This window comes from Gymnodraco acuticeps, unplaced genomic scaffold, assembly GCF_902827175.1.
Source record: "Gymnodraco acuticeps unplaced genomic scaffold, fGymAcu1.1, whole genome shotgun sequence".
Lineage (NCBI taxonomy): Eukaryota > Metazoa > Chordata > Actinopteri > Perciformes > Bathydraconidae > Gymnodraco > Gymnodraco acuticeps.
Window position 1 is genome coordinate 391,573 of NW_022989786.1, and position 20,500 is coordinate 412,072.

General features: G+C 42.2%; 2 protein-coding genes and 1 non-coding gene across 3 annotated transcripts; 1 reads left to right on the plus strand and 2 right to left on the minus strand.

Annotated features, from left to right (window-relative positions):
* Positions 1-3,248: 3,248 nt before the first annotated feature.
* On the minus strand, positions 3,249-5,996 carry LOC117549649 (homeobox protein Hox-B2a-like). The gene is given in 8 exon segments (XM_034221708.1): positions 3,249-3,420; positions 3,422-3,560; positions 3,563-3,614; positions 3,616-3,684; positions 3,686-3,715; positions 3,717-3,856; positions 3,859-4,041; positions 5,469-5,996. Coding segments are annotated over 8 exon segments (1,269 nt in total). The 5' UTR covers positions 5,953-5,996.
* A 7,402-nt stretch (positions 5,997-13,398) lies between these two features.
* On the minus strand, positions 13,399-15,837 carry LOC117549668 (homeobox protein Hox-B3a; the record flags this gene model as incomplete). Its single annotated transcript, XM_034221746.1, is given in 1 exon segment — positions 13,399-15,837. A coding segment is annotated over 1 exon segment (855 nt), but the record flags the coding sequence as incomplete, so codon positions are not given.
* A 1,681-nt stretch (positions 15,838-17,518) lies between these two features.
* Positions 17,519-17,601, plus strand: trnal-uaa. The gene has a single exon. It is a non-coding gene; the product is annotated as a tRNA-Leu (tRNA).
* Positions 17,602-20,500: the final 2,899 nt, after the last annotated feature.

Genomic DNA, 20,500 nt, shown 5'->3' on the forward strand with positions numbered 1-20,500 from the left:
GCTGGAGGGGAAGCAGCGTTAGATGACCTTTCTCATTGGCCAGGACTGTTTCTCAAGAATCTGGCCAAATATCAAAGTGTTCATTTAAACAAGGCCAGTTTTCAATGAGGTACAGAGGCCCAGTTATAAGTAGCAGCTTTTCTCTGCTTCACTTGGCAGTCTCTCCTAAGCTATTTTTACAACAAAAAAAAGATCTTTAACAACTTCTTGATGAAGCTTTTTGAAGGCCATGCAATATTTGTTATTTTAATATGGGTATTACTGCATTTGATTTGTAACAGACATTGAGGCACGATGACATAATGAGCGGTTCACCTTGTGTTATTTATATTTTAACTTATTTTATTATGCACAAATGAAAAATATGTTGAGAGCTAATCACAGGGCAACATATCAGATGTGACATGATTGGTTACTTGCTAAATATTACTTACTGTATTTCTTTTATGTGACTGTCTTCAGTTTACCAGCCCAATAGATACCTATTTTTTGCTAATTAAAAGTTGAACATTTCGGGAAATAAAATGATTTGGTTCATTAACTCGTCTGAAGCCAGTAGCAGCTTGTTTTAGCTAATTTTAGTTGGGTTTAGCCAGTTTAGCTCAACTGAGCTTAGCTTAGCTAATTTTAGCTCATCTTATTTTAGCTCTGTTTTTTCGACAGTGGTGACGTGCCTAGATCAGTGGAGTTTCCCATGATTCTATACTCGGGTAGCCTATGGTGCATGGTGGTCAAAAACATTTATTCTATTATATTGTAATCTAATTCACATAATATGTCACTGCATTGAGTATGTAATGCACTTACAGGACATAGAAAATATGAAACAGCATGAGGATTATGTTATTGTGCCTAAACATTCAAATATTAAATATTGTGCATTATTATTATTATTATTATTATTATTATTATTTTTGTTGTTGTAGTTATTATATTATTAATGTTATCGTTACTCTTTGTGGTAGTATAGCTTTATAACTATTTTAATATGTGATTGTTGTTATATTATTTTTTCCTTTGGTTTCCGTAGGACTTAAATCAACACAATTTAAAACCTGTCCTCAAATGCATCAGGTGAGTTTGTCTCTGTATGTGTTTTCATTATGTTATTGCATTGATAAAACATAGTGCAAGCATCAGTCGTGAATATGAGTGGGGTTGATTTATTATTGTATATGCCACATTTTAAGGAATTCCACGGAAACACTAAGTTATACCATGTTTAAATAAGGCTCTCCTAGATAAGGATTTTTATAATCTTTATCTAATTGTAATTGGCCTCAATTTTTCTCATGGTGATGGAGTGGTTAGGCAGGGTTTATTAAACCAAGAGTCCCTATGTGTTATGTATAGGCTATTCAAAGGCATTCATTAATAGATCACTATTGACAATGTCATTGCAATATAACACCATGGTTTACTGGTTGTGTTACCAATATCAACCCACATGTTCCTATTTTCTCGTATACTTTGCAGCCTGCTTATGTTTTTTTGCCAATTTAATATCTAAAAATATTTGAATTTTACAAATATATCAAAAAATATGCATAGGCTATGGAAATATATTATTATTGCTCTTATAATTATAATGATATATTATTATTATATATTACTATTCTTATCCTTATTATATGCAAATGCACAGTAAACACCATGCCTGTCACACTGAGCAGTCATCCTGTAATGGCTGCCACTGCTCATTGTTCACATCCTGCTTTGTCTTCAGCGCCATTTTGACTGTGGGGGGAGGAGCAGCTAGTTAGCAACACACACAAACTACACTCTATCTCTCTTAACCATGTAACCATGCTAATTCAAGGTTTGCTCTATATTTACCCTTCTATCTTAATAGAGGAGGATAATTAGCAATACAAGCTACAGTTAGCTTCACTAAAGTAGCTAGTTCATGTTAGCTCTGGGCCTCCTCAAAGACTATATTGTAGCATCTCTGCTGCTCTGACATGGTGGAAGCTAGGCCATGCTATGCTAACCATAGGCTCCAGCTCCGAGGCAGAGGGCTACCAATGTAATGCTAAGCTAACTGTGAAGGAGGGAAACAATTGTGTGTGTGTGGAAACAATCGCTGTGGCCTCGGACTGTTTCTCCTCTTTTTATCTGCTCTGGAAATATCTCGCTCTTAAGGGTTATCTCTGTGTAAACAACCATATCTGGGCCATGCCAGGCTATATCAGGCTATATGTTTATGTTGTAGCCTAAAGGGTGGGAAAACAAGATGGAACATTTAAACTGGAAACTAGAATCATGACACAACATTAAAATAGGATATCAGACGATCAAAAAAAATAAAAATAACACAGCCTCATGACATAGCCTTAAGCCTTATCTTAACAATTAGAATAAAAGAACAATCTGGTTTAAAACTAGGCTACCTCTTATGGAACAAAATATAGGCCTATGGCTATTTAAACAGATTCAAAATGTCCAATTTGGCAAAATATTGTAAAACTATGAACAATAAACATTAGCATAATAATAATAATAGGCTAATAGTTCTACTGATGCCTCATTTTGTTTGTATTTACGATAGGCTATTAAAAAATTCACTGTAGCAGCTAGTATTATCGTTCACTTCATACAAAAATATATTTAGGCTACTGCATGCCGTATATATTTTCACACAATTTGTAGGTGTTATTAGGCACTCCGTTAATTAATTTAGCCAAAACAAAGACATCGTAAATGTTTGTGTGTTTTTATTATTATTATTCCACTATGAAAATATATGTACAATAAATAATTTGGATTTTCACTATAATCTCAATAAATAAACGGGTCTAAAACTCGGGTCATCAGCAGGGCTTCTCTGGAGTTGAGATTGTGTAAAAGCAGTCCAGCTTTCTGCATCGAACAGTTCCTGAGAAGTTATTTAGAATCCATGAAGCCTGCACCAAAATGCACGAGGAAAAATCCACACAAACGGAAAAGGGCTAATCATTTGAACAAAAACGAGGCAATAAATAGGCTACCTGAAGAATGGACAAGAAAAAAAACGTTTCGATGGTGGAAAAATGCAAATGTTCCTTCGATGTTTTAAAAATGTAATTAGGCCTATCTCTATATTATAGCCGCAAAATAACACCAGCAAAAAGACGAACCAATATTTTGAAAATAACATAAATTAATTCAGAAATGTTTCAGGAATGTTGCCTCGAAGCATTAATGGTTTTTTAAACAGCCGTCGCCTCCGCTCGATTGTTCACCCGTCCCTCCTCTTTTATTAGTCTTCTTTATTCTCTCAGAAGTTTGAGGTTGTGCAGATCTATGGTGCACAGTGTGCTTGTGAATAAATCGAAGTCCTCCTCGGAGAAATCCACCGGGCTATCCAGGGAGCTCTGCAGGCTGGGAGACAGGCAGGAGTCCACGGCGAAGAAGGTGAGGTCGGGGAGCGAGGAGGTGGATTGAGGACGCGTCAGCAGGAGCAGAGGAATCCCGCTGCTCGGAGAAGGACGGATCGGGTGCTGCGGGCCCGGCCTCGCTGAGCTGCATCAGACCCGGGATATCGGCGGAGTTCTGAGGCGCAGGAGTGGAGTCAGAGGAGCAGATGCCCCTGGAAGCGGTGGGCGTTCAGGGCGGCTCAATCGGCCTCCCTCCTCCCGGCGTGGGTTGTGTATTATCCCCGCTGTCATTCGCGTAGGCGGCCGAAGATGGATTGCAGCTCCCCGCCCTCTCCGTCCGACGTCGCCTCCCCGGTGCCAAGATGCTTCCAGCGGCTGGCTCGAGTACGGAGAGGAGGCATCGGCGCCTTCGAGCGGCTCAAACCCGCCCGGGTCGATGGATTCATGCCCCCCTCCGTCCCGGTGGTGCGTAGTCTGGCGCTTGTGTTTCATGCGCCGGTCTGGAACCAAACTTTCACCTGTCGCTCGGTCAGGTCCAACAGCGCGGCGATCTCCACCCTCCTGGGCCGGCATAGGTACTTGTTAAAGTGGAACTCCTTCTCCAGTTCCAGCAGCTGGGTGTTGGTGTAGGCGGTGCGCAGCCGTCGGGACCCGGCTCCACCATCCAGACCCGCATGGCTCGGGTCTGCAGAGACAAATACAAATAAAACGAGAGCAAAATAATATTGGGGATTTATGTGTAAAATCTTTTGCCTTTTTTATTTTATAGTTCGTTTAAACTTCAAATTGTAATCTATTTCATGAGAGCTGTAAAACCTCTGCAATTTTATTGCGTGCGAGATTTCCAACCAAGAAATAAGCTGCTTCAGCATCGAGCAGAAATCCCCTCGGCTCTTCTGTCTGTAATAAAACAGTAATAAAACACAAACACTCTCGTAAAAATACTCCTTCGATTACAGTAGCAGCCAAAGCCATAACTTAGAGCGGGCCAATTTGTTGATGGTAAAAAAATAATAATATAGTAAAAAGGCAGATAAAGGCAGATGATAATGGTAAAACTGCATGGTTTTCTCTTCTGTAAAGTCTGGCGTGAGAGGCTGCAGTATGAGATCAGAGAATCGAAAGAGAAGAAAATAAATAAATCATGGGGAAATGCAGGGAGATGTAGGAATGTCGATGTGACACCAAACATAACTTAAACCATAGCTTTGTGAATGAGGCAGAAAAGGCAGGAAATTGGGCGAGAAAGGAACACGAGACCTGGTGGGATTTTATGTGTGTGGAGGAAAAAAAGTACAGTGATTGTAATGGAGGGCAGTGAAAAAGACAGAAATGGCCTAAACCCAAGACAATCTGATTGTGTGCAGTCTGTATCCTGTGTGCATGTAGCTACCTCCCCCAACCCCCACCCCATCGTATTCTGTTGCTCTGCCTCGCCATTATATTCCCTACCTCCATCCAATATGGCTACCCCCTCAGTTGTGTTATGAATATATAATGCCATGGCGACGCTGCTGAAGCCCCCACCATGCACCCAACAACAGAATCTGCAGAATGGATGAAAAAAACCGCATCTGTACGTCTTTACGCACAATAAAGAAGTGTATAGGCAGAACAACGATTGGAAGTGTAAGCTTTAGATGGTGCATAATTAAAATAATGCAGACCTGTGCCTGGTTTGCACTCTTAAAACGTAATTCTGAATGCTAAACAAAAACAATGACCAATATATTTGGAACATCGCGTTAAATGGTGCATGTGTACATGCATGATGAAGACTATAGAGCAAAGCTCTGCAGCATAATGCAGGGGTGTCGATTTGGCTTCCCTGTTGACACAGCATCACAGCACAGCACTGCACTGCACAATACACACACACACACACACACACACACACACAAACACACACACACACACTGGAAAAAGACAATGTCATCTAACCAAATCCTTGCTGTGTGTAATGAATGGTAAGTTATAGAGTGGATGTGAAATGAAGATGAACACAAAAATAAAGCACAAGCTGCATATCACACTCCCATCACACTCCCATCACACACACACACACACACACACGCACACACACACACACACAGCCGCTCCCAGCATACCGACCTGTGGGTGACTCGATGCCCGCCGAAGCGTACCCGGAGGCGGTCGGCGACGGGGAGGAAGAGGCAGGGGGGATGATGGATATGCCACCACTGGAGCTGCTCCCAGGCTTGGGGGGCTTCTTGGACGACTTCTTCTCCTTCATCCAGGGGAACTCGTGGGCCAGCGGTCCGGCCAGGATGGCGGTGGCCGGGGCAGGGGCCTGGCCGGGCGGGCAGGGCTGCTGGCCGGCTCGGTGCTGCGTCTGGAGGCCATTAGTGACGGAGGTCCTCCGGTTCTGCTGGCTCCTAGCAGTCGGTCTCGGCTGGCTGGCTGTGCAGGGGCTGAGGCTGGGGATGGTGTGCTCAAAGGGAGGCGGAATTACTGTCGAGTCCTTGATTGATGAAGTTTGAAATGACTCCAGGACGGCGGGGAAGGACGTCAGGCACTCTGCTAGGGACGGCTGGCTGTTTATAAAACCGATCTCCCTCTCAAATTCAAAATTCATTGCTCCCTCAAACCGGCTTCTACCTCAAACGGCGAGACCCCCGAAACAATCCCTTCCCCAAAATAAAAAAAAACATACACACATGCAAGCACGCCCGCACACGCTCACAACACAATATGGCTTTGTAAAAAAATAAATGAAAAAAAAAAACCACGAGCGTGTAAGGGTCCCGACCGCAATGGCGTAAATGCGGTGGCTATTTAATAATTGTATATTGGTGATATTACTAGCGTATGGGGACCTGGGTAGGCTAAACTGAAGATCTATGGGGCGAAATTGCAGCCAATTCCTGGTCACGTGACCGAATACAACCAATCAGGAGCCCGGGCCTGACGGCAGTGATGGCTGTGGGAAGCAGCATTATTATTTTCTGTGGCAGAGAGGGGCTATATCGTAGATAGCTGCTATTGTTTAGTCCTCACGGGGGGTAAAGTCCAGGGAGAAAAAACGTGAAGGCGGCTGGTCGCCATGTGCGCTGTGTGGGCGGCGGGTCGGCGCATCCAGGCCCCGCGTTACGCACAAACAATAGCGCATCCCCCGGACACATTTCGGTCCTCTGGGTGATGTAATGACTGTTAACATTAGGCTGGCCACCACCGTTTACAATATGGCTCCCATAGAAAAAAAACTACTGTTTACACCACACAGATCATTAATCTTATAAAGTGTGACAGAGGCTGAAAATCCTCAATTTAGAACGTTTGGGAGGGTTTTAGATGGTGCAGCCGCTCAGGAGGAGAGGATGGAGAAGATTTCTGCAGATTCTAGGAGAGAAACATTTAAATTTAACTGGGGAGGGAGGCAGCCTGTTGGTGTAAGTGAACATTTACATTTCTTAATAGACCTATTTGTGATGTAATGGCTTTCCCTAAGTGTGCGTATATGCTTAAAATAGTAAGCCTGTATGTTGTCTAAATAAAATCCACCTTGAATAGCCTCTGCTGCACACTACCAATGTTTTGCTAGCTTCTCTCACACTCTCTCCACAGTGTGATGCATGAGTGTTAAAATGTTCGCTGTGTTTACGCACAGAGAGTTCACAGCGAGGTCGCTCCTGCATGGAAGGAGGGGAAGAGGCCTCCTGTTCCTCTTAGTCAAAAAATAATAATACAGCAGAAATAATGTAAACGCTAATACTAAGTGAGAGTGTGCTGATGGGGTATTCAGACTCCACAGGACGCACATGTAGATTTTTATAAAGATCAGGGAGTTTGGAGGAGCGTATTTTTAGGGAGGTCCCGAGGAGCCCCGAGTGGGAAAAGAAGTGCGGTGATCAATCTTTCAGGCCCCGCAAAGAGGCTGACAGCGGCCCCTCTCTGTGCCTGCATAACAAGCAAACCTCTCTCTCCATTTCTCCCCTTTTAAATTCAGTATTCCATATTTTTACGCTGCTTTTCCGAAAAGTAAAATACGCTCGTATGTCATGGAGAAATAATGTATCTGTTGAGAAATAAACCAGAGACAAATGCACAAGTTATTTAGCTCACACAGTCGTTTCCTCTTTTTCCCATGCCATTTGGTTTGCCCTCTGACTCTGAGAAAGAGGTAACAGAAGCAGCAATGTGAGTGGGAGGGAAGTCATTGAGCAGCAGAAAGCAGCAGTGAGTAGGCCGAGGCGACATGAACACACCACACACTGCTGACCGAGCTCCTACACCACAATACACCACAGCAGCTGCTTTAATTATACCATTTCTTACTTTTTTATCCATTTTTTTCTTGTTGTAAAGTTCCAAGGAATTTATGGGACATTTTGCAGGAGAACAGATATTTGTTTCCGGGTGTGCTGGAATATGTTTTTACATTATTTTATTTATCAGTGGGCTCTTTTGTTTTGGAGATACTGAGGGTAAAACACGTATTTCTATTCCAGTTGAATTGTTATCTAATTTAAAATGTAACATTAATTATTGATATTTTTAATTAGTTCAAGTTCCGGGCAGAAATTGTAAATACAATTGTAAAATAATAGTAATAAATATGAAAAAGACAAATTAAAAGACAAAGATCTAATAGTTTCACTGTTATTGTTCTTACGATTATTGATGGTATTATTTATTTCAAAGAACTCCAAAACATTTGAATACTTGTATTTGTGTTTAATACTATAATAGGGCATTTGTGAAAAAGTTAAAGAAATATGTTCCTATGAGCTACAAAATAAGGTGTGCTCTTTATACCTTAAAATACATCTTAAAGGTATATATTTACCTAAAGTGTAGTCTAATCCACCTAAAGAGTGTGACCTTATTAGTTTTTAATTGTAACCTGGCTGGGAGTGTGTGTTCTGCAGTAATAGCTGCACTGAGCACTGCGTCTGCTTTTATGAGGCAATAAATTAGATCCAATCTCTGCTTATTGGTGTTTTTATTGTCTGTTAGTCCAACGGAGATGTAAAGGGAAGTACGGCCATTATTTATGGGAGCCTGATTTATGTCCCAAGTTTTATGCTGCTCTCAGGCCTCAGCACGAGCGCGTTCAAGAGATAGAGATGTGTGGGGGGGGGGGGGGGGGGGGGGGGGGACATGTGACCGGGCCGAGGCTTCAGGGCTTTCTTTAGACATAAACAGCAACACAAGACACAGAAACAAAAAGTTGAATGGGGTGAAAACATTGGGAGAGAGGAGTCTGATCTGTTTTTGCTCCCTGGCTTTACTCTGGTTATGTGGCCACACTTGGGGGTGGGGGGGTGTGTGACTTATTTTGATTCTCCTAAATAAGATTTCTCATGAAGAATAAGAGTAGAAAAAAAGACAACTGGGAAATAAAAAAAAGTTGATGGATGAAATTGGTGTAATTGCGCAATAGTGACAAACAGGGGACTAGTTGAATAGTCAAATAATAGCCTAAAAAGAATATCTGTGGTTGAAGAAAATAAAAACTAATACAAATAATGATAGAACCCCTTTTGGAAATATGAATAGTAGATTGTAGTTAACATGATGCTGGGGTGAATGACTAAGACATTAGAAATATATCAAGGAAATTGCCAACATATATGCATAATATATACAACACTCATACCATCTGCTGGTCTCAAAGGTAGCCTTACTTTAAAATAAAACTGAAACAAATGATCATCATTCAGGCCTCACTCACAGCCAAAACTCTTGCCCCATTTTGAGTCATTTATGTTTCACAGAAGTGGTAAGTTAACAGTATGTATTTGTCAATACCTGTAGTGCTAACTGTCAACAGATAGTCTGGTGTGAGTTGCCATGTGTTTGTCATATTAACCACAGAGATACACTATCAGCCTTCTGTCCAGATGACTGGAACTAGCACTTTGCTTGTTTACAAAGAAATACATTGGAATAACTCAACAGCATATCTCTCAACAGAAATCATGACCCTGTTACTCAAAACATTCCAGAGCTTGTTGTGAGCAATCTCATGTTGGACCTGTTTTCTTCATCGATATCTCTATGGTCATATCTCCAACATTCCCATCTTAACAATCCTGAGTAAAAAACATTAAACAGTCCCTTTGTGAAAACATATCTATTGAATCATTTCAAATCATCATGTATAGAGTCATTCTTCCGAAAGTGTATTTGTTTTGTAGAGAAATTGAGTCCTAAATGTTTTTTTCAGCATTTGTGACTTGTGAGAGATAAACATGATTCTTTAGATGCAATACTTTACAGTACTCGTCACTAAACTGTATAAGAATAGTTCTGACGGAGTTTGATTTTTTTCTGTAAAGATAGTTTGGAGGAATCAGCCAATCACAACAGAGCTAAAGTAAGAAGAGGACTCCAGCCACAGCAGGTTTTAGGTTTCAGTCCAGGAATAGTTGTTGGGTCCGAACTTAGACCTTCTCTGGATGCTATATCTTGGTGTTACTAATCAGTACGCTAAATGAACACCGGCCATAGCAGCACAATCGACAATTTGTGTACTCCTTTCTACTTTGTAAAGCATAAAGGAGACCAGAAGCAGATTTGTATTTCTCCTAAAGGTTGAGGTTTTTTTGTACTTCTGACATGTTATATGTCGCTCGAGGCTGTAGATGTTTTCTGACAGTGCTGCCATGCTTTAGCCTGCAGTACCATCTGATATTCAATCCTGCATCAGTGTCAGGTCATCAGCAGACACAAGCTGTTGGAAACAACGACACCAGATCCTCAACAGCACATCGAGGAAGCACATGGACCTGAGCCACATCATCTGATCAAATACACTCCGAAAACACATATTCTACTCAGCATATACCTTCACTGAAAAAACTCCAACTTGACTTTAATTGAATGTATTATGTCAACAGATTTCACACAACTGTATTAGTTTAGTTGAAAGCAATACTATTACGTTTAAATACACAATATTAGGTTCAACTTATTATTAGGGTTAGGGTTAGTTGTTGACATAATACATTTAATTAAAGTAAATATTTCAGTTTTGTTCATTATCTTAAGCAAATAGGAAAACATTTATATCAATTGGAAGAAATGTATATTTTGGCAACATTTGCTTGAAACCTAACCCACACTGTATTTGTATATTGTTCCTTAATATTTATAAAACTATTGTACCTTTTTCTGCCTGGGACCATGTACCATTTTGCCCTCAAAAAGGTATGCATCATTAACTTGAGGTCCAATATGGCCGGCAGACCTACACAAATCATATAACATCTAAAAGCAAGTCATTTGAATGTTGAAAAGATGTATAGGTGAAATATTGATGGTGACATTTATCCTTAAAAGGGTTAGTCTACACAGATAGCATATTAAGGCTTTATTATTCTCTATCACTGAGGCCAAAAAAGGCACAAAAAAATCACTACCCTCTAAAGATCAGCTATCTTTAGAGGGTAGTGATTTTTTTGTATTGGTCATGTAAAAATATGCACCACTACAGAACCTGACTTGAGTTCTGATAGCGCTGTTCAATAATTAGCATATTTAATAATGATGTTAGCCACAAAAATAGTGGTGCAGTAATGAGTCCTTACACCCGGGAATGAGTTAGCATTTTACCACTTCGTTATGAAGTCAATGTTTTTTTGTACGTGTTTTTGGTGACAAGGTCTGTGGTTAATACAACAAGATTTTAACATTTTGTTCTACGGCATAAAACACGTCGGTAATACCCCAGTGGTGAACGCACAAAGCTTCAGTGTGTCATACAAATGGCCGTTGCTAATAAGTGACTAAATAAGATAAACGCCAAGACGCCAAACATTAGTCGCCTTTTGCTAAGCGTGGTGATGTGCGCCCATGCGACCGTGTTGTAGTTTGTTTATAGCAGGGGGGTCAAACTCAAATACACAGTGGGCCAACATTTCAAAATGGGTACTAGTGGAGGGCCGTACTGGTTCAATGTTTATTGCAGAACTTATTGAAATGAACTTATTGCACATATTAAACCTGGAACTAACAAAGCTTCAATGATGGCCTATAAAAACAACATTAAACATTAAATAATCAGTTGCATTCATTTCTTATGGCTCTATCTGCAGCTTTTCAGACTCATTTCTTATGATTACATTTTCCCACAGGCCAACAACAGCTTCAACAAAACTATTTCCCTCAAAGAGAACCAAACATGCCCTGTTGTCCTGAGAGAGAAAGTGCAGAAGGAAACATGTAAACTCAGGTTGCTGCTCTGTGATGCTATCAGATACTTGGCATCTCATCTTGGGTGCAAGGTCATCAATGTTTGGGCTCAGGCTCTGAGCTGAGGAGACCCTCAGGATGGAGTGAAGGTGTGCGTGTAATATACCGAAGGGCCAGATCTAATAGGAATCAAAAATTATCCTGCGGACCGAAATTAAATCCACCACGGGCCTGATTTGGCCCCCGGGCCTTGAGTTTGACTCATGTGGTTTATAGCATTGTGTTAGCTTTTTATTTCAGCCGACTGCATTTAACCTTAAAATATCATAACGTGGCGTTAATATGTGGTGATTTAGTATTCAGAAGAATCATAAACGTGTCTTTGCCACAGAGCTTATTTTCTCTTCAATATCCTGAAATCAAATGGGGAAATCTCGTATGTTGGTTGTGGGAGCCCTTGAGATGCTAACTTCCTGTTTGGCCAACACGTCATCAACGCATCGCTCGTATTGTGTTCCTGACAGAAACACTGCCTAACCAATCAGTAATGCCCTTTCATTTCTTTAATGATTATTTACCACCACACCTGAGAATCATAGACAAACTGACGATAGCTCTGAATAACGTAACATTTTATTAAAGAATTGCTCGACAGACAACTCTCTCAACAGTGAAAGAAAAAGGAGCTACAAAGGACAAAAAAGAAGTTGTTTTTCTCCAAAAAGACTTTTTTCCAGCTAATAGTTTGTCTACATTTTTCCGACTAAGCTCGGATGAGTCACCAATCCTCACCGAGCCTGCTCCCTGTACAAGCCAAGACATGTATGTACAAGGGTCATTTTAGGAACATAAAAACTACCTATCTTCTTCTAAAATACAAGAACTAAAAAATGTAACTTCAGTACATCGGACAAGAAGAAACACAACATTTTTTTTCTTTCATAACAGGTAAATACTAAAAAAGTACAGTATTTTTTCTCGATATAAATACATGAAGGATAAATAATAATAATACAAAACAGAAAGTCTTTTTAAACTGGCTATAACAAATAAATATTTATATATGAATGTTCACTCGAACACACATTGGCGAAAGACGCTTTGATTGGAGGGCCTTCCGTCTTCAAAATAAGATTTTATTATTATTATCTTTTACCTTTTAACCATCAAAATGTCAACTCTAAGTGCAACAATGATGCCCAGATGTGGAAAGCATGTGTGTAGATCTGCACTTTAAAACCATACAGAGGGTTTATTTCTAGAAGAGCAGAGAGTGAAATAGGGGTCCAACACACACACTTTTCATGTGTGATGTGTGTTCCCCCCCACTGTCCTCACTGACAAATAAACCCAGTTGTTTTAAATATGTGTGAAATACATCAGCTCATATTTCTGGGACATGCATTTTTGTTCAAATATATACCCTGTATCCACGTTAAAAGTCAAGATATGTGAGAACAAAACAAAACAATATTATAAGGAGATAGAAAGAGAGAGATAGAGAAAGAGATGGAGAGACAGACAGAGGACAATGACGTAGCCAAACATAAATAAATATTGTTCTCCACTCTTATTATTTACCCTGTGTCGATGATGTGCTAAAATAAGAACACTAAAAATGTCTCTTCCGTGTCCTCTCATGTGTTTGTTCAAATATGTCAACAGCTGGCGTGACCCCGCTGTGGGTGTGTGACAACGAAAGGAAGCTAGCTTAGCGTTGCCGTGTGTGTGTGATTAGCTAAAGTAGCTTAGCACAGAAGTGTGTCTATGGGAGCTACTTTAGCTTCGTGTAGCTTCTTAAACCCTGTTAGATTGATGGAGGGGTGGTGAATTCATGTGTGGGTGTGTGTGTGGGGTGTGTGTGGTGTGTGTGTGGTGTGGGGGGGGGGGGGCGGTCTGTGGCGGGTTGTGGGATGTGTAGCCTTCAGAAGCCATGTGCTGCTGCCACAGACAGGAGAGTGTTAGTAGTGGATCGGAGAGAGGCGGGGACAGCAGGAGGAGAACGAGACGGAGAGGGGGAGAACATCCAGTGGTTTTTATGCTCTGTGGGACGAGGGAGACATATTTGTGCTCTCCCTCTCTCAGCTGATGGAGAGGACGGTTCTCCACATAGCTCAGCCCGGCTGACAACAACATGTGTAGCCTGGAGGGGGAGAGAGCCCGGCGTCATAAATCTAACCACCTCGTTAACTGCCCATTAAAAACTATTTCATTTAGCAGCCGGGAGTTTGTATATGTGTGTGTCTTAGGGGGAAGATTTCCTTATCATAGTACACATTTAAAACCCCATACTCCAAGCTCTAACAGCAGGCCAGCAATTTGCCCCACCCACACAAACACATCATACTTAGAGGTGTTCTTTCATATTAGATTTTTGGAGGTTTCTGACAAATATATTTATTTCTGAATCTCTAGTACTCAGTATATAGTTGTTTTGATTGACTGTGCAGATGATCAGTCTAACACTGACTAAACAATGGTGCTCACCATAAATCCTGTTGTGCTGTACAGCTGCCGATATGTCTCTGCTACACTAGCACAAGATGAGCTTCCTGACATGTATTGTCCCCGGGGGACGTGGGAGACTGTAAACCTCTTCTTCCACACCTCAAGTTTGCATCTTGTTGGTGGAATGCACTTATTGTAAGTCGCTTTGGATAAAAGCGTCAGCTAAATGTAATGTAATGTACAATATGCCTCACTGCCCTGGGACAGAGTGGAGTGTAACCCCCTCTAAAAAAAGGGTTCATGTGAGATGCTTAAACGTGGGTACAAAATCAAGAGTTCTAATGGAAAAATCACTGATAAAGTATACTTAAATATTAGGCAGTTTTAATGTGTAAGTTAAATGATTCATGGGTAAATCTGATAATGCTCGCTTTAATTCTTGAACATACGGAAGAAAATTAGGGCCACCTGTGAAAAAAAAAGTTGAATTCTTAGTTCTGAGAAAAGTCTGAATTCTGTCTTTAATCTCAGCACTTAAAATAATAAATTAAGATCTCAAAAATGTTGTCAACGTGGCACTCATCCTCTTTCGTATGAACATTCCTAATTTCCTGTCGGATAATGTAATGTTTCAGGAGCGGATCGTAAGTTTGGTTCCTGTTTGAAATATAAAGTGTTTTAGCCACTACCATTGATTCCTCTAATTCTGCACTGCAGTGATTTTAGTGTCTCTTTTGGAAAGGTCCCTTGCTGCGGCTTATTACAGGCACTACCTTTGTGTTTTTACAGTTAACTGCACTTTCAGAGTAACAGTGAAAGCCCTAATACTGGTCAGGCAGTGTAAACAGGGGGGGGGGGCTCTCTGAGGCTGTAGGGCACAGGACAAACCACTGGATGGCTCCTGTCTGTCTCCTTGTGGCCCCCCTGCTGCCCCCGTGCAGCAGCAGGTCCCCACATGTTAGTTAGTCTGTTAGTCTGTCGTCTTCACTACTTCCTACGTTGTCGTGTTGTTGCAAACCTGCTACAGGTGAGTGAGCTTGGGTGCTTCCTGGATTCTGCCCTGAGTCGAGGTGTGGTGTGCCGACAGCTCGGTGTACGTCTGGTGGGGGGGCGGGTCGCAGGGGCCCGGGGGGCCCCCTCCACCCACATGGTGCCCGTTGGCGCCCGACATGGGCCCCGCACCATTGTAGTCCATGTTTTGGTGGTGGGGTGGCGTGGGGCCGAGGTGGTTTAGCCCGTACATGGAGGGCGCCGAGCCAGGCATGGGTTCCACATAGCTGCCCCCCCCCACGTATACTGGACTGGCCTGCATGTTGTTGGGAGTTCCGTAGCCAGCGTTACTGGCCATGCCGTGGTGAGGGTGGGGGTCGCCGTAGTCCGGGTCTGGGGAGCCGTACTTATGCTGGGGGGGGCAGCCCTTCATGGGGACGTTGGAGTAGGCAGTGGACATGGAGTAGGACACTCCCTGGTGGGGTTTGCCGAAGGATGGCGGAGATGGGACGTCGTAGCCCGCCCCACCCCCTCCCATAGGGTGCATGGAGTTGAGGAAGCTGGCGGAGGACTGCATGGTCAGGGGGGGGGAGCCAGCGGGTGAGGGCCCTCCAGAACTGGAGCTGAGGCCCTTGGACTTCTGGTCCTTCTTGTATTTCATGCGTCGGTTCTGGAACCAGATCTTGATCTGCCGCTCGGACAGGTTCAGCAGGTTGGCCATCTCCACGCGGCGCGGCCGGCACAGGTACCGGTTGAAGTGGAACTCCTTCTCCAGCTCCACCAGCTGAGCGCTGGTGTAGGCCGTACGGGCCCGCTTAGACGAGGCTGAAGACCCGCTGGTGGGACTCTTCTCCCCACTGCTGCCACTCTCTGCTCCTCCTGATACTGAGGAGAGAAGAACAAGGGTCGAACAGAGAAAGGGCAAGTCAATATAAAATGGCATAATGATATTGATAAGATACAAGCAAAAATAAAAACAAGGGAGCACCAAAGGCCTTGGAAATGAAAAAAATGGAAATGGGTTAAATGTGCAAAAGAGTGGAAATGTGCAAAAAGCAGGATATAGTAAGAAACAGGTAAAGGGAAGATGAATAGAGCCTAAAGGAAGAGAGAATAAAGCCACTCAGGCTGCATGCTGGAGGAAATTGAAAGCATTCAGCTTCTTAATAAAGCAGAGGGGGGTCCAGGCTCTGGCTGAATTACCCCCTGATATTAGTTGTCAACACTTCATAACAGTGGCAGTTATTAAGAGACGGAGGGCCCGGCGCTGGCCGAGGGCAGCTAAATTGCATCTTGGCAGGAAAGACAAACCCCACAGCAGCAGCAGCAGCTGAAGACTGTGAGCTGATGTAGACCTGCACTCACTTCATCAGCAGCTGCAGTCACGCTCCTCACCACATGTATGTGATACTTATACTAACTACTAATACAGCTGGAAAATATTGAGATTTGCTCATACACTTCAACTGTTACCACTAAATACGTGTACATTAGTTTTCAAAATGCCAATGTATACATTCTTTTCAGAAGGAAACAATGTTGTTATTAAGGCCATTGAGTCTTTGTGTGTTAAGAGGAATACAACTAGATTAGATTTGGCTATCCGTCACAATCTATGGTTATCCTCAAATCTTTTCATTATTTCCGCAAAGAAATTATTCAAAAGAAATGTTTGCAAGTAATTTGGCAGCAAGTAACAAAAACGGGTTGTCCTGACGATTGTTAAGCCCCTTTCACACATGCCCTTTTACTCTAACAATGAGAAAAGATAGAAAATAATGTTGGCTCAAATAATTAACAAAAGAAGTTAGATCTTAAAGGTTTGCAAGAAGCCTGTATACAAAATGGAAAGGTTGAACTGCTGAGCTCTTGGAAGGAGCTACATTAGTACAAACAGGAACAAGCGTCACTGTTTGATCAGTCAGGTTGTGAAGAAGCTGCCTGTTGAACAGGATGATCTACGCTCTGTTGCTAGTCAGGTTCACGTGATGCAACAGTCCTGCCTGAAGGGGATGGTGTTCAGTTTTGGTTGAAATCTGAGAGCTGTTGATTCAACTGCTCGGCTATTTCGGAGGCTGCAGTTTGGTGCTGTGAGGGGTGCTTCTAATATTATCTCCAACCCCAAATATATCAATAAGGGTAGAGTAAATAAAACACCTTGAAGTATAATCAAATAAAACACAAACTACATCCTCCAACACCTTAATATAATAACTCCCATGAAATTAATTGTAGCTATTGCATACCTAACAAACAGGCACATATTGTTTATTTGGTGTGCAGCGGTAACTGGTACACTAGATGGTTAGGGTTAGGAAAGCCTATTGGTAAAAGGGTAGGAAGCACATAGAAAGAACATAATGATGAACATTGGAAGTGCAGCGTATAGATAGTGGAAGCGCAATATTAGGCATGTTAAGCGCATGCGAAGTAAAATTGCATGTTGAATAGTAAGAGCATCGGGAGAACAAGTTAAGCGAATGCTAAGGGCATAGGAAGTGTATGTGAAGCGCAAAGGAGCTAATATGAAGCAAAAGTGTTGGACACAGGAAGCTGTCTGATCAATAACCAGGATGGCCGAGTGGTTAAGGCGTTGGACTTAAGATCCAATGGGCATATGCCCTCGTGGGTTCAAACCCTACTACTGGTAAATATTTAAAACATTTGCAGCCAACCATTAAAGGGCCTCTGGCATCCGTTTCATAAAAAGATCCCAAATTGAGATCAATGAAATATATCTAATCTTCTCACAGTAATGTTGTGCAAAGGGAGCGAATACGAAGCACACATTAAGAGCATAAGAGGCTCAAAGGCAGAACCAGGGTTGTGTATCTCAGAACAAATCCATTCTAGCATAAACCATGTTTCAGAGTTGTCTAGCATGGTGTGATAATATTTGCAATGTTTATTTGACCAATGGCCATGAGCATCCATTTCAGCCCCCGTTTTGTTCACACGCCCAGAGCCCGACTGGTGCTGCCGCGGCTGCGTCATGACGTCACCGTTTACGTCGCTGATTTCTCCCCAACGGCGCCGGGTCGATGATCGTGTTGCTTTTAATCACACGAAGCCAGATTAGATGAAATAACTACTTCTCAACCTTATACTTTTCTCCAGAGTGCCGTGGTTCATTGTTTATTCATGTGTTTCAGCGGCATCTACCGACCGCTGCAGAGCTGCCCCGCTGTTTGGCAACAACGCTGTTATGAAAGTTTCTCTGGTATAAAATGGGTGATGTTAGCATAGCAACCGAAGCTAAACTGACTCTTGCTACTTGTTGCTATCCTATTGTGGCATAAACCGTTTTCTACAGGCACATTTTACCGGCGTATTTTCATTATGATTCTACTTGTGATAGTCGGACACGACAACCTGTGCTGTGCAGCCCATGTATTGATTCCATCCGATAGCTGCTATAATACAAAACAACACGTCTGCCTCTCTCCACAATGATCAATAACAGCGAACGGATGGTCAAAGTAAGGTACAAATAAACAGAATCACACGAAGCCTGGTTAGTGTTGCCTGACTTTATAAAGTGTGTGGTAACGTTCTAGTCACTTTGCTCAGCGCTACTGCTTGTTACAACTTTCATTTGCCGTACTCGCCATAAACTGTTAGCTCAGGTTGATCCCGCCCCTGCCCCCGACGTAAGCGTGACGTATGCGGTTCTTGCTTGTAGACCGACAATTTTTTGGTGCTTGGTAAGCACCGGTTTTCGGTGTTTAGAGCCGGCTCCGCTGCGGTGTGAACAGGAAAAACCGGTGCTTATCAGGCTCTAGCGCCGAACCGGCCCTGGAACCGTGTTGGTGTGAAAGGGGCATCACAGCCTAATCTCTTTCCCAGTCATCTGGAAGCTTTCTTAATACTCATATTCATTATGGCACAACATATTATTTTCTCATTGATAACTACCAATTCCAATAACGGATCTGTCTGTTTTCTTTTCCTGTTATCAGACATGATATTCAGATTTATCATGCTGTATTCTTCCCCATTGCTAATATCTTTAATTTCAAACATGCAAACATCATTCTTCCTCTCTCTGAAAAATCTATTCATCTGTTATCGTACATGACATTTAAATTCACTGTGTTAATATCTGTGGATTACCAAGAAGGTGCCAAAAGGAGATGACGAGGAGAGGGCAATCAGAAGGCAAGTGATAATAACCAGAGGGTGTAAGAGGTGATGAGGAAGGTAAATGATGAAGGAAGATGCACTGATCAGTTGTCATTGATTGTGTCTTTATCCAGTTCTGCTTTTTAGGTCCTTCTACGCAAGATTTGACTAATTACTGTCGGAACACCAGATCTATATCTCCTCCAATGACTTTGTTTATCCCAGATGCAACTTTCTCAAATGTTTCCTTTTTGTGCTCAGCAGCGCTGGTGGTTTTAAGGGGAGATTTATGTCAAAGTATGCATGGATGAAGAGCAGTGTATCCACGCGCTGTGTGTCTGTGCTGTATGCAGACCTCATTCAGTTTGTCACACCCATCACAGGTGTAGTAAAGGTCTCCATACAGGCATGATGGAACCAGCCTCATTATGATGATAAGCCTCAGGGAAATCTGCACCAGGCTTTTTCTTTGCCAATAAATTCTTCTATCATAATCATAATCATAATTGTGTGTTATTATTTGTTTTTAGAAGGTGAAGCGATGAAATAAAAAGGATACAAAGTGTTCATTGGTTGGTATCGGTGAAATGGAGAGGTGTTGCTAGGTGTGTTTCTTGGATTGAAAACCAGGCGAGCTGAATCCTTCTGTTTCCAGCCCCTCTGCCCTACATACAGTACAGTGGTCATTATGGATCTCCTATCAAACAAAGTGCTCGTTTTTGTAGGCAAATATTGGAAGAAAATATGTTGTTGGTACACAACATATACATTCAAATAAACTAACCATCCTCTTCCAAAAAATGAAATATGAATGAATATATAGTGTATATTTACTGTATTCTCTTGCTGATCACTTGTATACTGCCATGCCTCTGACCTACTTTACTGCTCACAACATGCAGGGGTTTTGACAGGTACTTTATTGATGTTTGAGTCATCAAAAGGCTCAGTTACATAACAAAGTGTGTAGCAGAATTGCAATGTTAGGTTAGAGCTTTTCAGCTTCCATTTGATCATACTTTCTCAGGGAGATGAAAAAAGCTTTACAGTGAATCCAGCTCACCAGTCACTTGTTCACCTTAAAGCCGGATTAGATGCTGAGGATGACCTTGGATCAGAGCAGACGCACTCCCCAGCTACTGATAACCAACATGACCAGTTGCCTGTGGAAACCTGTTTTGCTATAACAGCCTGAGAAACCTTTTTAAATCCTTGGGGATCTGTGGCTTGAAAGAGGATGTTGATAAGAGAGGTGAGGAAAGAGCGGGGGGGGTGATTGGAAGGCGAAGGCAGGATAATAGGAAAGAGGCGCTAATGAGGAAGGAAAATGAAATAGAAGGAGGAATAAGGAACCGAGGAAGGGGGAGATGAGGAAAGAGAGTTTGGGTGTAGGGGGGATTAGTATTCTGCATGTGGTTTCTGTGAGG